The 19,227-nt window shown below is 32.2% G+C and overlaps 1 protein-coding gene across 6 annotated transcripts in view; it reads left to right on the plus strand.

Moving 5' to 3' along the window:
* The window catches only part of LOC149738289 (multiple epidermal growth factor-like domains protein 8), a 27,884-nt gene continuing 8,657 nt past the window's right edge, over positions 1–19,227 (plus strand). The window contains exons 1-28 of one of the 6 annotated variants that reach the window (XM_089874912.1): positions 1–735; positions 1,724–1,942; positions 2,489–2,584; positions 3,118–3,213; positions 4,087–4,381; positions 4,437–5,440; positions 6,343–6,434; positions 6,868–7,016; positions 7,515–7,668; positions 7,742–7,874; positions 8,381–8,464; positions 8,709–8,896; positions 9,443–9,571; positions 10,456–10,657; positions 10,950–11,031; positions 11,196–11,322; positions 11,781–11,919; positions 12,359–12,477; positions 13,116–13,347; positions 14,990–15,173; positions 15,231–15,336; positions 15,397–15,548; positions 15,971–16,116; positions 16,173–16,360; positions 16,775–16,899; positions 17,234–17,501; positions 18,137–18,253; positions 18,680–18,786. In XM_089874912.1, coding sequence (XP_089731038.1) covers positions 566–735; positions 1,724–1,942; positions 2,489–2,584; positions 3,118–3,213; positions 4,087–4,381; positions 4,437–5,440; positions 6,343–6,434; positions 6,868–7,016; positions 7,515–7,668; positions 7,742–7,874; positions 8,381–8,464; positions 8,709–8,896; positions 9,443–9,571; positions 10,456–10,657; positions 10,950–11,031; positions 11,196–11,322; positions 11,781–11,919; positions 12,359–12,477; positions 13,116–13,347; positions 14,990–15,173; positions 15,231–15,336; positions 15,397–15,548; positions 15,971–16,116; positions 16,173–16,360; positions 16,775–16,899; positions 17,234–17,501; positions 18,137–18,253; positions 18,680–18,786 — 5,103 coding nt within the window. In that variant the 5' untranslated portion in view covers positions 1–565. Of the gene's footprint in view, positions 736–1,723; positions 1,943–2,488; positions 2,585–3,117; positions 3,214–4,086; positions 4,382–4,436; positions 5,441–6,342; positions 6,435–6,867; positions 7,017–7,514; positions 7,669–7,741; positions 7,875–8,380; positions 8,465–8,708; positions 8,897–9,442; positions 9,572–10,455; positions 10,658–10,949; positions 11,032–11,195; positions 11,323–11,780; positions 11,920–12,358; positions 12,478–13,115; positions 13,348–14,989; positions 15,174–15,230; positions 15,337–15,396; positions 15,549–15,970; positions 16,117–16,172; positions 16,361–16,774; positions 16,900–17,233; positions 17,502–18,136; positions 18,254–18,679; positions 18,787–19,227 lie in introns of those variants that run through there. The other 5 variants (XM_089874910.1, XM_089874911.1, XM_089874914.1 and 2 more) reach the window with 5 other exon arrangements.

Consider the following 19,227-nt stretch of genomic DNA (forward strand, 5'->3'; position numbering starts at 1 on the left):
GTGCTAACTACGGCGCTGGACGAGGATTTATTGATCATTCAAAATCTACTATTCCAGGTCTAAAAAAGTAATCACCCACAAAGTTACATAGTACATAGTATTTCGTTAGCTGGTACGAAGTGTATAAAACAGAACAACTGTGTTATAACGACTGTCGTTTTCCGTACTCGTGGACTTGCCCCGTGTCCCAACATACCCCAGCCTACTTGATTTTAGTCAAGATACTTTTCTATAGCTTTGGCCACTATAAGAACTGCACGTATGTCGTTTGCCCGTAGAAAGCAATTCTCTTCCTTGGTATGCATTGCAAAGTGACGACACAAGTCTGCTCGCAGTAAGCGATAGAAAAACAGAAGAAATGAGATAGATGGCTGCCGAAGGCTAAATGTTGCGACCGATCGGACGTCTGACTCAAAGTTAGTGGTCTGACTGCGAAGCTGTTTGGTAATTGTTGAAGCCAGATTACGTATCACTCAACTTGACACGGCGTTTGTTCCGCTGGTATTGATAAAATGTGTAGAGTCATGTTTACGTTGAGGAAGTCTTGACGATTTGCGACAAAAATATGATCACTGCTTCTGACAATGCCATTACGAGAGTGTTTTTGGTGTTCTTCAACATAACCTGGATGCTTCATTCGTGTTCTTCGCAATGTCACACAGGCCGAAAAGTGTATTCCAATTCCACAATTGGTTACCTTTCTGATGGAAACGGTAATTATCTACCCAACCAAAGGTGCGTACTTTGATACTTGTAATATTATTTTGTTGCTGCATAATAACTGAATATCTCTAGCACAACTGCATGGTACCATACTGTATTTAAGTTTGGCAGTACTATATATATTTTAATGTGTAAGAATAAAACTTCAATAATTCTTATTTTTAGTTAAATTGATTTCTATATTGTCCGGCGCCGTGGCGTAATGGTTAGCGCGCCTGCCTGTAACCATTAGGTAATGGGTTCAAGGCTCGTCGCTGCTACCATTGTGGGCGTATGTGCCCTTGGGCAAGACACTTAACGACAATTGCTCCAACCCAGTGGTCACTAATGGGTTGTCCAAATTATCAGCCATACATAAAAAAATGAAAAAATCCCCAAAAAATAATCACTTACAAAGTAACATACATGGTAACTCGTAAGCTGGCACGAGGTGTTAAACCCGTGTGCCACGCGAGGATAAAGTAAGTTACATTCATTTATTCATTCATTCATATATACATATATATATTATCAATTCTAATTACAACAGTTTAGCTGGATTTCATTATGCAACTAAATCCTTCAAAATCACTGCTTATGTTTTGAAATGGAAAAGTTTAGTTTACCATTTTATAACTTTTGCTGCACATAAGACATTATTTTAACTTGTGGCAAATGTGTGGTAAACTAAACTGATAAAATAGAACTATGTTGATTAGGCTTTTTGTATTGGTAATACTTTAGCTGTGACTGGTAACCAATACAAAAATTTGTTGCAAAATGTTTTTAGGTCTCGCTTTTACTGTATAATGTTTTTGTGTAAAGCTGACATTCATAATACTGACATTCATATTGCAAATTAACCTGAAAAATGTGTAAAAAAATACTTCGTTGCTTTTAACATTAAAAATTTAACTTTTATGCAACTATACCCATATTTCTCCATATGACCAAATTATCCTCTGGTACTCTATATGATATAATACAAAAGTAAATCATCGCATTATTTTACTTGTTTCAGGTGTGAATGGTTGATTGAGAGTCCAGATGTTCAGCTTTACCCATACATTGCTTTAACATTCTTATCTCAAGACACTGAATGCAGTTATGATTTTATAACTGTACATGACGGGAACACATATACTTCGAAAGTTATAGCAAAAATAAGTGGGGATTCAACTAGAGCCCCTTTACATATTCTCCATGCACACTCTGGTAGTATGTTGTTGTATTTTTTCAGGTAAGCCATTTCTAGTTACATTTTTAATAGCCTTTTAATAAATCTAAGTATTTATATATAAATATATCTAATAAGTAGTTATATATATAAATATATATTTTTTTTGCTTGAGACAGGTATTATAATACAGGTGTCATATACCATGGCATTAAATGTAGTTTAAAGTCATTTTCTTGCACATAGCAACAATACTGATAGCAGTAATAAAAGGTAGAAGAACAGTGCCGGTAAAAATGTGTTTAAGTTATTTTGCTTTTCTGGAAAAACTGATGAAAAGGTGATGTTTCTCAGAAAAATTTTGACTGAATAATGCATAAGTTGTGGGCTAATTAATAATTTTTTCGTCCGCTTGATTTGTTGACCCTATTGCATGAACGTTGGTGGAAGGTGGCGTTCGCTGTTTTTATTTTATACAGTGGTAACCGTTTGTTTATCGGTAAAGATGGTTTATCTATTACAAAATGCGATATATACCTAAATATATATATATATTAATATATTATATATTTGATTTTTCAACTACCAATTTCATAAATGTTTTAACAGTGACAGCAACTATGTCAAGAATGGATTTCGTGCCAAATTCAATATTTATTCATGTTTAAATAATTGCAGTAACAATGGGCGTTGTATTCAAATGAGGTAGCTGTTGTCTTACTATTGTAATCAATGTTCTATGTTATAAACTTTCCTAACTTTTCCTATAGGCTATTGCAGAAGAAATAAATACTAGCCTATACTTTACATAATGTTTCCTTTTTGTTGTATTATTAGTTTTATAATAAATTTATTTTAATAATAAATTTCTATACTTCTGGTGGCTGGTGCGTTGTAAGTCCAGCAATTTGTTTTAAATATGCTGTAAAGAAAAAGTTTGAAAGCCAATGAATAAAACAAAAACTGATTTTTTATATGCACCTAAAATTGGAATTTATACATTTGTTATAACTTGAACTTGATAACAATATATAGAGATTGCCCATCCAAAAAAATTGGCGCACCAAGAAATTATCTTCCAATTTATATTTTTTTATTTGATGACGTCCTCATAAAATTGATGACATCATCAACAGGGTTATAAAAATTAGTAATAAAATCAGATATATACAATGTATTTTAATACTAAATCTTATTTAGGTTTCATTAAATTTAAATATCCATATTGTATGAAATAGATGTAGCTGCAATGCTGGTTGGATTGGAACTTCGTGCAACCAACGTGGCTGTCCAAACAACTGCAATGCACCTCACGGCATTTGTGACTTTGAAAGGTTATTTAACATATATATATATTTCATAGACATGCAAAATGCAGTATAGTAGTGACTGGCCAAAAATTGCTGGCAACATTAGGTCCAGCAGAATATATATATATATTCAAAAAATGGAACTTTTTCTTTGATCCAAAATATCCTTTAGTTTGTCTCATTTATTTTAATGCAAGCTGTTTTCAACAGTCTAACTATATTTGAGTTCAAAATGTTTGAATGGTAATATTCGTGTTTACCTAATAGCATATTGATTCAGCATATTCGTGATAAAATAAAGACAATAATTATAGGTGCCACGTCGGCAAGTCATTACGACTCCAGAACGTTGGCTTTAATGCATAAAGCAGTGCCTTAAGCAACACAATATTAGTATTACTTAACTTTTCACTGCAAACGATCTGAGAGAAATTTTAAGTGGGCGAGTCTATTTCAGTTTATATAAATATGTTTCTTATATAAATATCACTTCACCATGAGTGGTAATAAGTGGTCCAGCGGTCACTAATGGGTTGTCCAAATTATAAACCATATTAAAAAATCATACACAAAGGTAAAAAGTGTGTTAATTCGTTAGCACACTTGGATATAAAATATGGGAAAAATATGCCTCTGACTGCGATGTGGTGTTGCGGCACTGGTTGCTCAAAGGACTTAAATGGGCTTTCCGGTTGTTGGTCTAATGGGCCAAATCTGGTCTAAATCCCAGGTCTTTGACAAGGACCTCACCCATGGAGAACATAAACAATAAAAAATTACAAATACCTGAAATTATATCGTCAGACGTCAACTAGCATTTAGCTAAATTACATCATAAAAAAATATTTACCTGAAACTGACATTATTACTGTTGAATATTTTATTTGTATATTCCAGATCCAAGCATTGTATTTGCAATGCTGGTTATATTGGTAAAGGTTGCAATCTCTATACTCCTTCATCAAGTCAGAATAATAGTTGGACAGCGGTTAACAACTTTACTTTCTTTGGAGATGCTGCTCCAAGTTTATCATTTCATGCGGCAGAATTTGTTCATTCGTTCTTGTATATATTTGGAGGTTATGATTTAAATGCAATGAAGAATGGATTGTATCGATATAACTTCAGGGAAAATTTCTGGACTTCATTAAGAACTAATATGATTGGTCCAGCACCTCGTGCCTTTCATACGGTTTGTTATTTAAATTTTTTTACTGTATGTTGTGATTATTTTACCCATTTATCAGATGAACTACATCAGAACCGAATATTTGGATCAACTACTCATATTTGGAGGTCAATTTGAAAATGGGTCATACAGTAATGACATGTGGATGTTTAACATTACTTCCAACTCATGGCATTTAGTTATTCCTTCCAACAACATTTCTGTTACTAGGAAACTTTCCCAACATGCAGCTTGTGTGGTTGAACATTCTAATGTGCAATACTTGTATGTATTTGGTGGCCTTGTTGGTAAGAAGGATGATTCAACGTTTTCGAGCGACTTACATATGTTTGATGTAAGAAAAAAGAAGTGGAGCACATTGTCGGACTCTTCTGGTACTAAAGAAACCAAACGTCGACTGGCTGGTCATTCAATGGTGTACGACAATGTCACACATACTTTGATTGTATTTGGTGGTTTTCTTGCATCTAAATCTATTGCCAATAGATCAAATAGGTTGTTGTTTTTCAATATATTGAAGAAATACTGGTATGAATTTGAAATGAATGATTCACCACCACCCATGGCGTTTCACTCTGCTAATATTGCTGGTGATTACATGATTATACATGGAGGCAGTGTACATATGCATGAATCTGACGAGTCATGTTATAGCGACAATACTTATTTCTACCACTTAAGGTGTGCTTCTTGGAAAAGTTCAAACTCTCATCATGGTGGAAGGTATGGTCATGTTTCTGCCATGTTCAATCAAAATGTTGTGTTGTATCATGGTGGGTATGATGGAACTGTCTCAAATAGCCTGTTAGCTTACAAAGTACCTAAGTATGCAATGAACACTATACCATACTTTGAAATCTGCCAAAGTTACACAGTAAGAGATATTTGCTCATCTGATGTAAGATGTGTGTGGTGTGAAGATGGTTTAGTAAGTCATCATTCGTTTTGTACCAACAAAGAAAATGGATCAAACTCTTGCAATGATCATCAATTAACACCTTCTACATGTGGTGGGATGTGTCAACATCTTAAAGTTTGTTTTTCATGTTCAACAGTGCGCAGGTGTGTAAAAAAATTGTAAGAATGGCCAACTGAATTAATTGTATTACTTAGTAAAATAGGTCACCTTAAACAAGTCCTAATATTTAAAGAAAGCTAATGTTCATTTTGAAGTTAAAGTAATTTATATCTCAATTTGTGTATTATGTATGACAAATATTTGTTTATAGTAGCAACCCACGAAATTTAGATCAAAAGACAGCAGCTCGTAAAAGCTTCCGTAACCTTAAACCTGGCAGCTTTTAGTTTCCGGTGACGTAATTTTTCCGGGAATACCCAAATTCATGTGCGGCATAATCATGTGTTTTCGCGTGTTAAATTAAAATGTTTTATCGCAAATAACTTAAAAATATTCGAACATGTTTTATCCCGAATAACCTTATTCACAAACAATTTGTAATGCCCGATACATCCAATACATTGGTTCAAAGTTTTTATTCTAAACATATTGGTCATCCTGATGGATGCACAATGTTGGTATACGGCGATCGCCATGAATTTTATTTAATTTACTAATAATTGAAAGATAGAATAATCTGCGTGCCTCTAATTGAAATAATTGAAAGATAGAATAAAAGTAGGGTGGGGAATGACGGACCCATAAAAACATATTGCCCAGGTTTTCAAGTGATGCCATGAATTAGTACAATCATACTTTTATTATTTTACAGCTCATAAAGGAAATATAATAAAACACACAAGCAGTTATTTATCCATTCAACACTTGTTGGGCTATGAAAACACTGTTGAATAATACTGTAACATTTATTTTTATCTATCATCAAATCGGTACCCGTGAAGAGAGATTTAAACAAAAAGGCGGTTTTGCCTTTCTTCCTCCACCCTACTATATATACTCTTTCGTTTAATAGTTTTTTTGTTCCTTTCAAAAATATTTTCTTTAGGTTTGATTTTTTGGAAGGTGAATGGGTGGCAGGTCGCTGTATATGGAATGTTCATGATAGAAAGTGCTCTTCTGCAAACACAACTACCAATAGTATGTATATATGCTTTTACCATCCCAACCTGCTTAATACTCGTCTAGTCAATCAACACCATCACTTTTTGACCAACTTAAAGGAGCATACCAACAAAAAATGAAAATTTGTAAAAAAGCCGAAAGAAAACATGCAAAAGTAAACAAAAATCGTTCACGCAACATTGCAGGAAGATAGAAAAAACTCTTTGATAAAAATGCTTTTTTTAATTTAAGTTTTGAGTACAGTCGATTTATTTTTTACACTTGCATATCTTTAGGCACGTTTTTCAAAACTGTTTTTTAAAACTTTGATGGTACTTTTAGATCACATTTGAACATCTCTATTCTCTATCCATATAAAAACAATTGTTTTTTTTTGGTATGCTTCTTCATATGTTTTTCAACCTACATAATGGAGTTTACTAACATTTACCTTAATTTATTACTTTAGATTTGCCTGGTGATGAAACATTGGAACGATCTTGGCGAGGAAATCCCACTAATAATATAATTACTTCCAAGCTACAATGTGTAGACATGAAATTAGCTGAGGGTTTTATCAGCCAGTACTTTCGTGATGATATAACTTCTCCTTATAAGGTTTGTTAAAGTCGTTCCCTTGCAGTCATTACTTTTTGTTTACATTTAGAAGTTAAAAAAGATCATTTTGAATTTCTTGTGGGTTGTGAGTTACTGTACATGCATTAAACGACAGTCCAAAGCTTATGATGTCACAGGTGGACCGAAATGCTAGGACTGAATTCGCTCATATCTAATCTAAAACCATAGTGATAGGCCTCAAAGTTCTAGTCTCTGCGTACACAAAATGGTTATGGAAACGCAGCAAGTCCAAAAGATAGCGTTTGCAAAATCGGCAAGAACATTTAGTCATGGTATACGACCGGGCCATCTTTTTGTGAAGATAGAAAAACTAAATGTGTTGCATTATGTACAACATAAAGCAACCTTATTCAAGTAAAAACAAATGCATTAACATAATCAATCATGCACCTACTACCTGTTAGGTGCATAGAGCATAGCAGTAAGTTAACAGAATAAGAACAGAAACATAAATCTCTCATACACAACATTACATAGGTTGCTTTTGTACAAGGACCTCTATCTTTAACTGTTGTCCACCACGGCATACCTACACATAATTATACCGTTGCCGTGCAAGGGTATCTCCATCCATTGAATAAACAACTGTTCCCAAACCATATCCTCAGATTTAGACTGACTTCCCGAAGAGGTAAAATAAACAGAGTTTTAATAAAGTGTTCATTTTTTAAAATTTCCTATATTTCAACCATTCATTATTACAGGATCTGCAAAATTTTATCTAAGCAGAGATGACAACGACACAAATAGCAATTTAATTGTACAAACAAGACAAAATAATAATTTTGTGCGCTCCACCTCTCATAATATTCACAGAAGACTTTCTTCAACTGCGAGGTTAGTTTTATGAAAATATAAAATTTTGACTGGCATTTGTTGAGTTCTAACTTGAATGAAGATGTGCAGATCTTTACAGATATTTTTACACGGCTTAACTTAACTAAATAGTCTTTTCCATTTTTTAGCCCTAATTGAATGCGTTCACATTGCCATTTAGCCTTGTTTTTTAAGCAAGGATGTACATCTTGAATTTCAACTGTTTTATAACTAATTGTTTAGTAGCATTACGCTAACAGAAGAATTCTGCACAAACTAAATAAGATGCTATTTATCTTTTGGGAGCCATGTAGGCAAGTTAAATGTTGCTTTTGTCCTCCAATGGCACTACAGCAAAAGTGCTTGCTTGCGAGTTACAGCTTTTGGTGACTGATTTATTTCTTAGTATGGCCATTTGAATAACCCAAGTCACTACTAGGTTAGAGCAATGTTCTTTAAGTGTCTTGTCTGAAGACACATATACAAAAAATGACTGCAGTGAAACTTAGTTTGACCATTTATTACAGATACTATTACAAGTTAATATTCACACATACCGGTGAAAGTCACTCCAATATTCAACCTGAAGTTAGTGTTGCGTGGACAGCAAGGTAAACATTAACAATATTAACATTATTGTTTCTTTTCCATTTTTTTTAAATGTTTAATTATATTTTTACTCAATTACTAATGTAGTATATTTAGCTGTTGTTGTATTATTTAAAAAATTTAAAACAATACATTTGCTTTTACACTCTGTCTATATAACAGATGAAATGTGGGTACAGTTTTTTTTAATTGTTACTTTCCATAATTATTTTTGTAATAAATAATCAGGAAACATTTTTCTTACAGAAGCAACTCCAATCCACATTTAAACTTTTCCATTATCCAATCAAGATTTCTTGAACCATACAACACAGACACTCGCTCAAATCCTTGCAATTCCTATTTAGGTTGTTTATCATGTCTTGCTGATTATAGTTGTGTATGGTTCATTCAATCTAACACCTGTGCGATGAGATCAGATGTATCAAATTCTGGTAATTCTGTTTTTTACAAAATAAGTTATTAAAAGGACATACCAATCAACAATTAAAATACTTTTTCTTATGCCGAATCCAATGGTTTGTTGCACGACAAATTATTTTCCCTAAGTGGTTTGATTTGCAGTTTTGACACACAATTTATGTTGAAAGTTTTTTGTTTTTTTGAAATATTTGAGCCATCTATATACAATTGTTTACTTTTTGTTGGTATCTCCCTTTAAGTTTCTTGTAAAAATTGGTGCACTGGTAAGTTGTTTAAAAAAGTGAGTTAAAATATGGCAATAGTAAGTAATGTAAAGCTTCATAGTAGAATATTTAATTTTTTAAACTGCTATATGTTATTTATTACCACAACTGTTAAGATTCGGGATTCATTAAGATATAATAATGCTCAGAAAAATTTTAGCTCTATACATGGGTATAGTAGAAGACAGACCTAAAATATGTGAAAAATATAACATAATATTAACAGGTGATGGTTTTAATAATATAATTATCTGGTGTGCATAATTTTGATTTAACCATCAGTTGTTCAAATAGACCTTGTTCATGGTTTGGTTACCGACCCACATTTTTGTGAGGCATGTGCCGACTATACATCGTGTAATGAATGCAACCAACATCATGGGTGCTTGTGGTCCAACCATGGAGTGTGTCATTATACAAAAGGTAAATATCATGTTTATGCTGAATAAAAAAACCTATGCTTAAGAATAGGAAACATTGATATTTTATTAAATTAATATATGATTGTGTATTATCATCGCTATGCGCTGTGTCCCCAGAATGCTGTAACTGTACACAAGATGATGCGCTATGTTTTGATTTTTTTAAAAGATGCATGTAGCATGTTTGGATTTTAATGCTTGAGACTGCAATTATTCATTGACTTTTTTGAATCAAGTTTCACATTCTGGATGCTATTTACCATTTTTCTCCCAGTAAATTTTGCATATATATATATAAATGCTTTGTTATGCTAAGATAGTAGTCTAGTCAGCATTCAGTTGTATAAATAGGTGGGATTTATTACTATGGTGGCTTGTTATCTGTTTATTCATGTCATACCATAGTGTGCTTATTTACCAGTTACCTGGTTAAACAAGCCTGGTTTACATGATGGTTTAAAGCGGATTTGAATCCGACTTGTCAATCTGTTACTTTCATTTTCCGCGTCAGAAAAAGCCAAGTCTGACTAAAGGCTGCCAACCCTCAATACCCCTTAGTCTAGTGATTTAGGGTCAGATTGAGCGATCAAGTTTTATTGAACAAACATAAATTTTGTTGTTTATTATTTATTAAACAATAATGCCGTTTTTTTGCAGAATAAGATAGTAACAGTGTGGGTTTACACCTGGCAACAAGTTTTACGGGATAATAAATTAATTAACATTTAACAGACAAATGTAGATTGCGTTATTAATTATAAACATACTGCATCCTTTGAACAACCGAAAAGTTGGTGCTAGTTAAAAATTCCCCCTCTCCTAACCCCTTAAATAATGCATAAAAGTTTCATTTTAACTTCTAACTGATTTGGTGTATACTTCCAGAAACTGAGTTAATTAAAGAATGTCCTACATCATGCTTTGGAAGGAAAACTTGTCAGGAATGTTTGAATGGAAGGGAAAGTGGTGGTGAACTATGTACTTGGTGTGGAAGTTCACAAACTTGTTACTCCTTCAAACTTCATCTACCATTAAACTTATTTGCTTCTTGTACAGAGTGGTTTGAAAATCCAATGCAGTGTAAAAAGTAGGTTTTATCTTTACTATAAGTTGTTTATTGAATGTCATTATGACACACCTATGCCCCTTTCTTACAACTACACCTAATATCCCTTACAAGTTCCAATATATACAACTATGTGACTGACAGTTTCGCCAACCCATTAGTGACCACTGGGTTGGGGCAATTTCCATTTCATTTTAAGTGTTGTACATCTATGTTGCAAAGATACAAAGTCTCTAATCCGGTATATATTGATTATTAGACAAGGACTACTATTGTCAGATCTAATTACATGATAGATTTTCTTTAATTATAGTTGCAGTGGTCACACAACATGTGGAGAATGTAATGAAGATTATTTATGTGGATGGTGCAGTTCGCAAGAAAATCGTCTTATTGTAAATACGAAAACATTTTAAAATATTGTTTTATCTGATTTCTTTCCAGAAGCATTTCTTTCAAGTTTGTTTTTTGTTGTTGTTAATTTGTCTTTTTTATGTTTTTTGTTAAAATAACATTTTTTTATTGTACATAAATATTAATTGTTCCTCAATTGTTCCAGGGTTCAAGGTGTTTATTTGGACATTTTCATCTCCCCCATTCCGAATGTCCAATCAATAATCCATATAGCAACGACTTGTTTGACTGGGACTATGCAACATGTCCTGATGTGGATGAATGTGAAATGCGTGAGTATGGCTATTAATAACTTATCATTTGTTAATTCTACCTCTCCAAATAAATAGCTTTGTTCTGTGTGAATGAATATGTTTTTTCTGTTTGGCTTGTGTTCGACCTGGTTTATTACATTTCTTGATTTTTCTAAATCTTTGCAGAGCTTCTTAATTCTTTGTTTCGTCACGCTCAATATTGCTCCCCAAAAATACGCATATCAATTTAAAATACTTGGTATTCTTGATTTTAGAACTGAATAGGCATATACTTTTAATTAAGACTAAATCACTAGGGTTGTTCGTTGTTGGTTATGTGTGTGATGGTAATCATTAATCTAGTTGGTGATTTGAACTTTAAATAGCTTATGACAAGCCATTTAAACTGTGTTAAGGACCATATTTAACTTATAATAAGTAACATATTTAATATAGAACAAGGCATAACTGTTCAAGTCACAATTAATTTGACCCAGGTATCCATTCATGTGATATCAACGCTTTATGTTTAAACAATATGCATTCTTACACATGTCAATGTAACCGTGGATACACAGGAGATGGGAATTCATGTGTGAGAACATGTGATATTGAATGTGTACATGGTGTATGTAGGTAAGTAACATTAGAGTTGATGATTTTAATGTAACAAGTAAACATCTATGTTAGGATTCAATAAATTAGTTGAATCTTAATATTGGCAACTGCAGTGGTAAAGTCAACCCATATAGGTGCAAAGTATCTTGTGAAAAACTTTCTGTCATAAATTTATGCTTCTCTGCTTCAAGTATTGTTTTTATCATCTTAATATTTCGCACAAATAGCTGAAAATCTTTCTACTGTTCAGTATTTGGGCCAAAATGAGTTTTTCAAAAAAATAACAAAGATAGTATTAATTGTAGTATGTATTATTACCTGATACCAACTTCTATGGGCGTGGTCCAGATTCTTAAGCATGTATTAAGTATATGTGGTTTATAATAAGACACTTTGTAATCTTTAAACTTTATTTATTCCCTCATTTAATTTCTTGTATTTGTTTTTTCAATATTAGCAATGAACCAGATTATGCATGTGTGTGTGATTTGGGATGGTTAAGCATGGGAAATAATCTTACTGGATGTGATGAACAATGTTTGTGTAACTTCCACAGCACATGCAACACAGATATTGGTGAGAGTTCCTGATTTAACAGCATTGTTTTAATTTGTTATGTTTAATCTTAGCTTATTTTAACCACTGAGGTTTCAGAGGTAAATCTCATTGATTGTTTCTAATTAATACAATCTTTGTTAAAATAACTTAAAAAATAAATTGATAAATATTATGTTGTAACTTATTAACAGCAGACCAGAACTAGTTTATTTAGTTGTTAAAAATTAGTTAAGATATTTTTTCTGTTTATTTAAAAAAGTTGTATACCTTGCAGGTTTGTTTCTTGAATGATATGTTTTACGGTGCTGTTATAGAATGGCTAGCGGTCTAGTATTGTAGGCATATGTATCCTTGGGCACAGCACAATTGGTTTAGCCCAGTGGTCACTAATCAGTTGCTGAAATTGTCAGCTGTCACACTAACTTACACATTTGTAAACTTGTAAACCTGAACGGGTTTCATGAAAAAAACATATATTATATTATAACAAGGAATAGGCCGAATCTAAACGTCATTGAATATTTAGTAGATACAATGAACTCGAATAGTTTGGATCTTAGCACATTCCTAGTTATAGCAAATGTCGTTGCCAAGCCGGCAAGGATAAACAAGCTACATTCATTCTTACAACTTGCACTTTAATAATTGCATTCCAGCTATTTGTGATGCATGTCAACATAACACACAAGGTGTTCATTGTGAACAATGTATTGTTGGTAGTTATGGAGATCCAACTTCACATGCTGGTTGCAACTTATGTGATTGCAATGGACATGGGGATCTTCAATATAATATTTGTAATTCACAATCTGGGGCATGTTTCTGTACTGGTAATACAGCGGGGGATCATTGTGAGATGTGTGCAGCTGGTTACTATGGAAACTCAACGTAAGTTATTGTATGGATCTACCATGATGTGTTAATAAAAATTATTAGAAACTTTTACATCAAGCAAAAAATGCTATCATTACTTTATGAAATTCCTAAAAATGTTAAAATTAACAGATTGTCTTCAAGCTGAAGCTGCAAAGTTTTCTTATCGTAAAAAATAGCAGCTTTTTCCAGCTGACTTGGCCCACTTTTTTGGGTTACCACAATCAGTAATTTGTCACTCAATAAAATTGTGGCTGAAATTAAATATATAGTACAATGGGGGAAGGTAGGACACTTAAGCACATATTACCAAACATTTCCAAAATCAAAATAGATGACGATTTTTGGTTAATACCACGAATTAGTACTATCATTCCTTTATTAATTGACACCAATTTAATAAAATATAATAAAACACACAAGGAGTTATTTAACTATCCGCACAACAAGTGAAATTTTAATTCGAAAACACACAGGATAAAATGGGACAGTTTGAAATCATTGTTTATTTTGATTATTAAGTGTATTTATAAATAGGAATATACGTAAATAACACAAAATAATACTGTACGCTTTGAAAATTAAGTCGAAACATATTTTTTCTTGCCCTACTGCTATAGTTTTAACATGTTACCTATACATTATATTATTGCATAACAATTGGTATTGTTTGAATGACAATGGGTAATGTTCGAACATCAATGGATAAATATTGTATCCTACAAATGTATATGAACTTGTATTAACAGAAAATTGACTATAACTATTGATAAAGTTTTTATTTTTGCTACAAATTTGGTATTACTACTCTGTTTTTGCCACAAGCCCCTTCTTATAAAATTAATACCAAGTGCAAATGACCAAATTTCGAATATATTTTCAAAATATTATCTTTTTATTATATCATTATCTTATAGTTGAAAACCCCCTGAGGTATGAATTACTAAATTAAAAGCAAATCTTTCAAAGTTTGGCAATGAAAACATACAAAACTGCAATCTGGGGGAAGATGGGACTCTAAATTGAAATATATTTACATTAGCAGTATTCTACAACTTGTAGTTAACCTACCGAGTTTAACAGGCTGTGCTAGCTTCTTTGCCATGTAAACTTCATATATATACTGTTAAACTGATATTTGTTTGTTGTTTTTATTTCAAATTAAAGTCATATTGACCCCTGCCTATTTTCTTCATGTTTATATCTCAGTGTTTTTTTTTACAAAACTAAAATGAGTTTTATGAGACAAAATCAAACTGTACGAAATATTCAAGGTTGTTTTATGAAGCTATGAAACTAGTTTAATCGTTCGCACACGCAAACTAAAAAAATCATTGGCTTTACTATGATTTAGCGAGCATTAAAAAATAGCACCTTACTATTTCGCATTTTTTACCTGTTCAAAGTATACTGTTTCTATTTTACATATTTTTTTTAATATTTAAAAACAGTAATCAGCTTTGACGGGCGTTTTATAAGGTCGTGATAATACTGTCGAATAATTCTGTAACCTTATTTTCCTGATCATCATTAAATGGGGGTTTGTAAAAAGAAAATTAAAAAAGAGTCTCGTCTGACAAAGTGTCCCATCTTCCCCCACCCTACTATATAGCCATTTTTCCAAATTTAATTTGAATTTTTTGTTTAATTGTTATAGAAACCATGGTGTATGTTACAAGAAATGTCAAGGTCGTCACTTTGTTCGAGATATTCATGGATCTGGTGCATTCGGTACATTATTCAATTCTAATGAAAAAAAGTATTGCTGGTTTATAATACAAGCTCATTCTACAACAGATATTGTAAAACTTATTTTCAACAATTTGAAAATAAAGTGTGAGGTGGGTTATATTCTGACTGTGTAGATTGAACTGTTTTTAAGGAGTTAATAATTACAGATTGAACGAATGTATATATATGATGGAATACCCAGCAATACCAATGCATCTTTACTTGCTGCTGTATGTAACTCATTCGAGTCAAACTTTGTATTTTCTTTATCAGGTATGTTGAAATTGTTTCAAGTTTATTTACCTCATGTTAAAATTTTGAAACTTTTTGTAGACACTCTCACCGTTGTGTTCGATGCAGTTGCATTGTCATCTGGGTTCAGTGTAGTATACAACATAGTATCCCGTGATAATGATTCACAAATATTATCCACTTTTTCCATGATCAATTCATGTCATGCTTCATCTGAAAGCAGGGAACTAAAGGTTTAATGTATACATTTTGTTTTTTTGTTCTTAAATGAAATACATAATAACTCATAGGGATTTGCCCCCAAAATAAAAGCTCAATCAGTCTTTGCAACTCCTTGAACGGGCAAACCAACGAAAAACCAAGTTTGTATATATAGACTAGATCACATATGACTTTGAGCATCTCTAACTATATTATATACAAATTTTAATTTTTGTTGTTATGCCCCTTGAATCAGCTAATGGTGGTCACACTCACAACAATCCTCCAATAGAAGCAAATTTATGTACAAAATACTCCATGTTACCACTATTTTAGTTTTTGATGGTACAGCGAACTCAGTGTTCAGTATATCTTATATATGCCACGAAAGGTTGAGGAACTGTGTTAGTGAAATACTTCTAACATTTATTGTTTGTGGTATGTTGGGATGCAGATCATGGATGGAACGGAGGGAATACGCCGAATCAATCTGCTAAATAATCCAAATCCTGCGTTTGGACATACATTGGTTTCATACAAAGATTCTTTAATGTTGTTTGGTGGTTTTAGATTCGGAGTATTAGATTCTTCTGTATACATGTAAATATGTTGTATCCGCATTTTGTTATTATTTCTAATTAATGTTCCTTTCAAAGATATAACACAACAAATATGCTATGGACTCCAATCATGTCTACAGTGGCACCAACTGGTCGATATTTCCATGCAAGTGTTGCTGTACCAACATTAAATCGTATGTTAGTGTTTGGTGGTATAACTTTCAACCAAATACTCTCGAATGAGTTATGGGAATTTTACTGGTCGCACAACTTCACTAACAACAGTAAGTGAAATTTTACATAAACAAACATTCATATTTCCCTGCTTTAAAATATTATTTCCATCATATTGTTTGGCCGAACATATTGTTTTTTAGATATTTAATAATATTTATCTCTTATACAATCCTTGCCTGTTGGTCAACGTATCAGTATGACACAGGTAATATTTTATTGTTCTTAACCATCTAAGTTTCAAATAAATAAAAATCAAGGGAAATAGAATAGTAATTTAATCACAGAATTAAGTTGTACAATAAACATAGAAGCGTAATATACATAATTATAAATATGGGTGTTTAAGTGTCTTGCAAAGGATACAAGTGCCAACTGCAGTGCTTGGTGACATCATTTAGATTTTCAATATTTTTATTGAAATGATTTTTCAAGAAATATTCCACATTATATTGTTAAAACAGAATGGAGATTGATTGAAAGTAATTCTACACCACCCATGGTTGCTGCACATACTTTCACACAATGTCAAAATGGAGATTTTATTTTAATTGGTGGATTATCAGTCAATGGTAAAATCAGTAAGGAGGTAAAATTTAAAATATTTTTTAACTGCGCATGCATTGTGTGGGGGACAGTTTTCATGTTATTTTGAATCTTTTAGTTTTATTTTATGGTTATTTTTGTTTATTTAGTAGTTAGATTCTATTATAAAAATACAACTTTATTTAACACAATTTGGACAATTTCAAGCATTATTTTTACCAGGATTTGTCAAATTTATCCTATGGTCCACTGCTACATAACAAGAAAGTAATTTATGATTTCCCACACATTTATATGATTTTACCAATGTTACAATAATTTATGTGTCAAATTATTAGAGTTCTGTGTTTTTTGTAAAATTGTGAAAACGTATACAGATTTGGAAATTCAACCTTTATACATCTTCATGGAAGCAACTCTCATCAAGAGGATTAAATTTTGCTGTGTTTGGTCATACATCGATTTGTGATGTAACAAACAATGTTATCTATATTTTTGGTGGATGGAAAGCTGGGAAAAATGCAATTTCAAATAACTTATATTTGTATGACATAACTTGTGAAAGATGGAAACACATTGATACGAGGTCAGATGTGCATCACCCACCAGCCATGATGTTTCATTCTGCTGCTCAATTTAACACGGGTGAGTTAAAAACTAACTACAAACAAGTTGTTAAAATAGATTAAAAAAGCTCAGTTTAACTTTATTTGAAAGTCCAAAAACTTTTGTTCCGAACCACATATATATTTACTGTTAGCCCTTTTTTTTATAAATCTGCAATCCTCATCATAGATCTACGTTGCAGATTTAGTTTGCTGATTTGGGCGATTTTACCTGCACAGTCAGGTACTATGTAATGTACTTAAGCATTCATTAAAGGATTAAAAAACATGTTCCTGGAAACATAAGGTGTATATCGCGTCAGAAACCGAAGTATTTTTTGTTGGACTATCACATGTTCTCTAGGTTTTTGGTATCATATGAAACATATTTTTAAAAAAATGCAGCAGTGCTTTCAAAGCAAGTAATAAAACATTTTAAATATTCTATTATGAAGCCTTTTTTCAGCATTATTTTGGTAGATAATTCTTTCCTTTTACAAACAAAACCAACTTCAAAAGGTTTTACCAACTATAAGCAAATTTATGAACATATTTGTAAATACGTGGTTCAAAATTTCTCACCCAAAGTTGTTAAATATTCTAATGTATAAAATTGTGCGATGTGATTTCAAAAGCCTTATAAATAGTAGTCATTCTGATCTAATTTCTCTGTAGTTTCTGATCGGGGGTTCGTTATATTTGCTGGAGGAGTTTATGTGAAGAATGATATTTGGAAATATTCCTTTGGATCTCATTCGTGGACAAATCTCACTTCGCCAGCAAGAGCACAAGGTTTTTCAAATTTGGGATTTTTTTCTTAATAAATAATTCCACGCATTCCACTGTAGACTTTTTTGATTTCACATGTATTTTTTGGAAGCTGTTTTGTTTTTTGAAACTTCTGGTATCATCGAAGCATCTCTACCTATTTACATTTTTTTAAATTTATTTGTTATGTTCCTTTAGAACACATGCCCTTTTCACACTACATTTGGTAGCTGGCTGATATAGTATCAGCGATACTATACAACATTTAACATTTTTTCTCTTTATTATGGCAACACTCAGCGATTACTGGGTTGCAGCATTCTCCATTAGGTGTTTTTTACATAAACCTAACCCAACAATAGTGGCGGCATTAAATAACCCATATCAATTTATCAGTATTATTTATATTTTTCTTATACGTTGAATAAAGTGTCATATTATTTATTTTAGGTATTGGTATGGGGTCTTCAGCAGTCACAATTAATACAACAACAGAAGGTTTATATATTTATGTTTATAGTGGAAATTATGATGGACTCTTCTACAATCATTTACACGTAGGTTGTAGATGCACTAATGGGATGCTGTACTTTTAGAATACTCTTTTAGAAATGTGATCTAAAGGTACCACCAAGGTTTTTAAACACGTAACAGCCTCTAAAAAAATCTGGTGAATTTGAACCGCTGGAGTAATTTATTTTCAACCTGAATGCCAGATTATTTTAAAATAGAATAGAAGGTATCATGTAGACAAAGAAACATTTTAGGATGAAAAAAATTGACATTCATTAACTTTAAGAATGTGTGCAAAAATTCTGCGTTCAACGTTAGATCTGGTATTTCACCATAGAAATAAAACTGAACGTTGATGTAGCTTTGTTGATTGCACTTTTTTCAGAAGCTGTTTAGTTTTGGAAAACTTTGGGGTATCTTTAGGTCACCTTTAAGCATCTTCAACCACATTTAAAATTTTATTATACGCTTGTTTGCCCATTTAA

This window comes from Ciona robusta, chromosome 3 (assembly GCF_009617815.1).
Source record: "Ciona robusta chromosome 3, ASM961781v2".
NCBI lineage: Eukaryota > Metazoa > Chordata > Ascidiacea > Phlebobranchia > Cionidae > Ciona > Ciona robusta.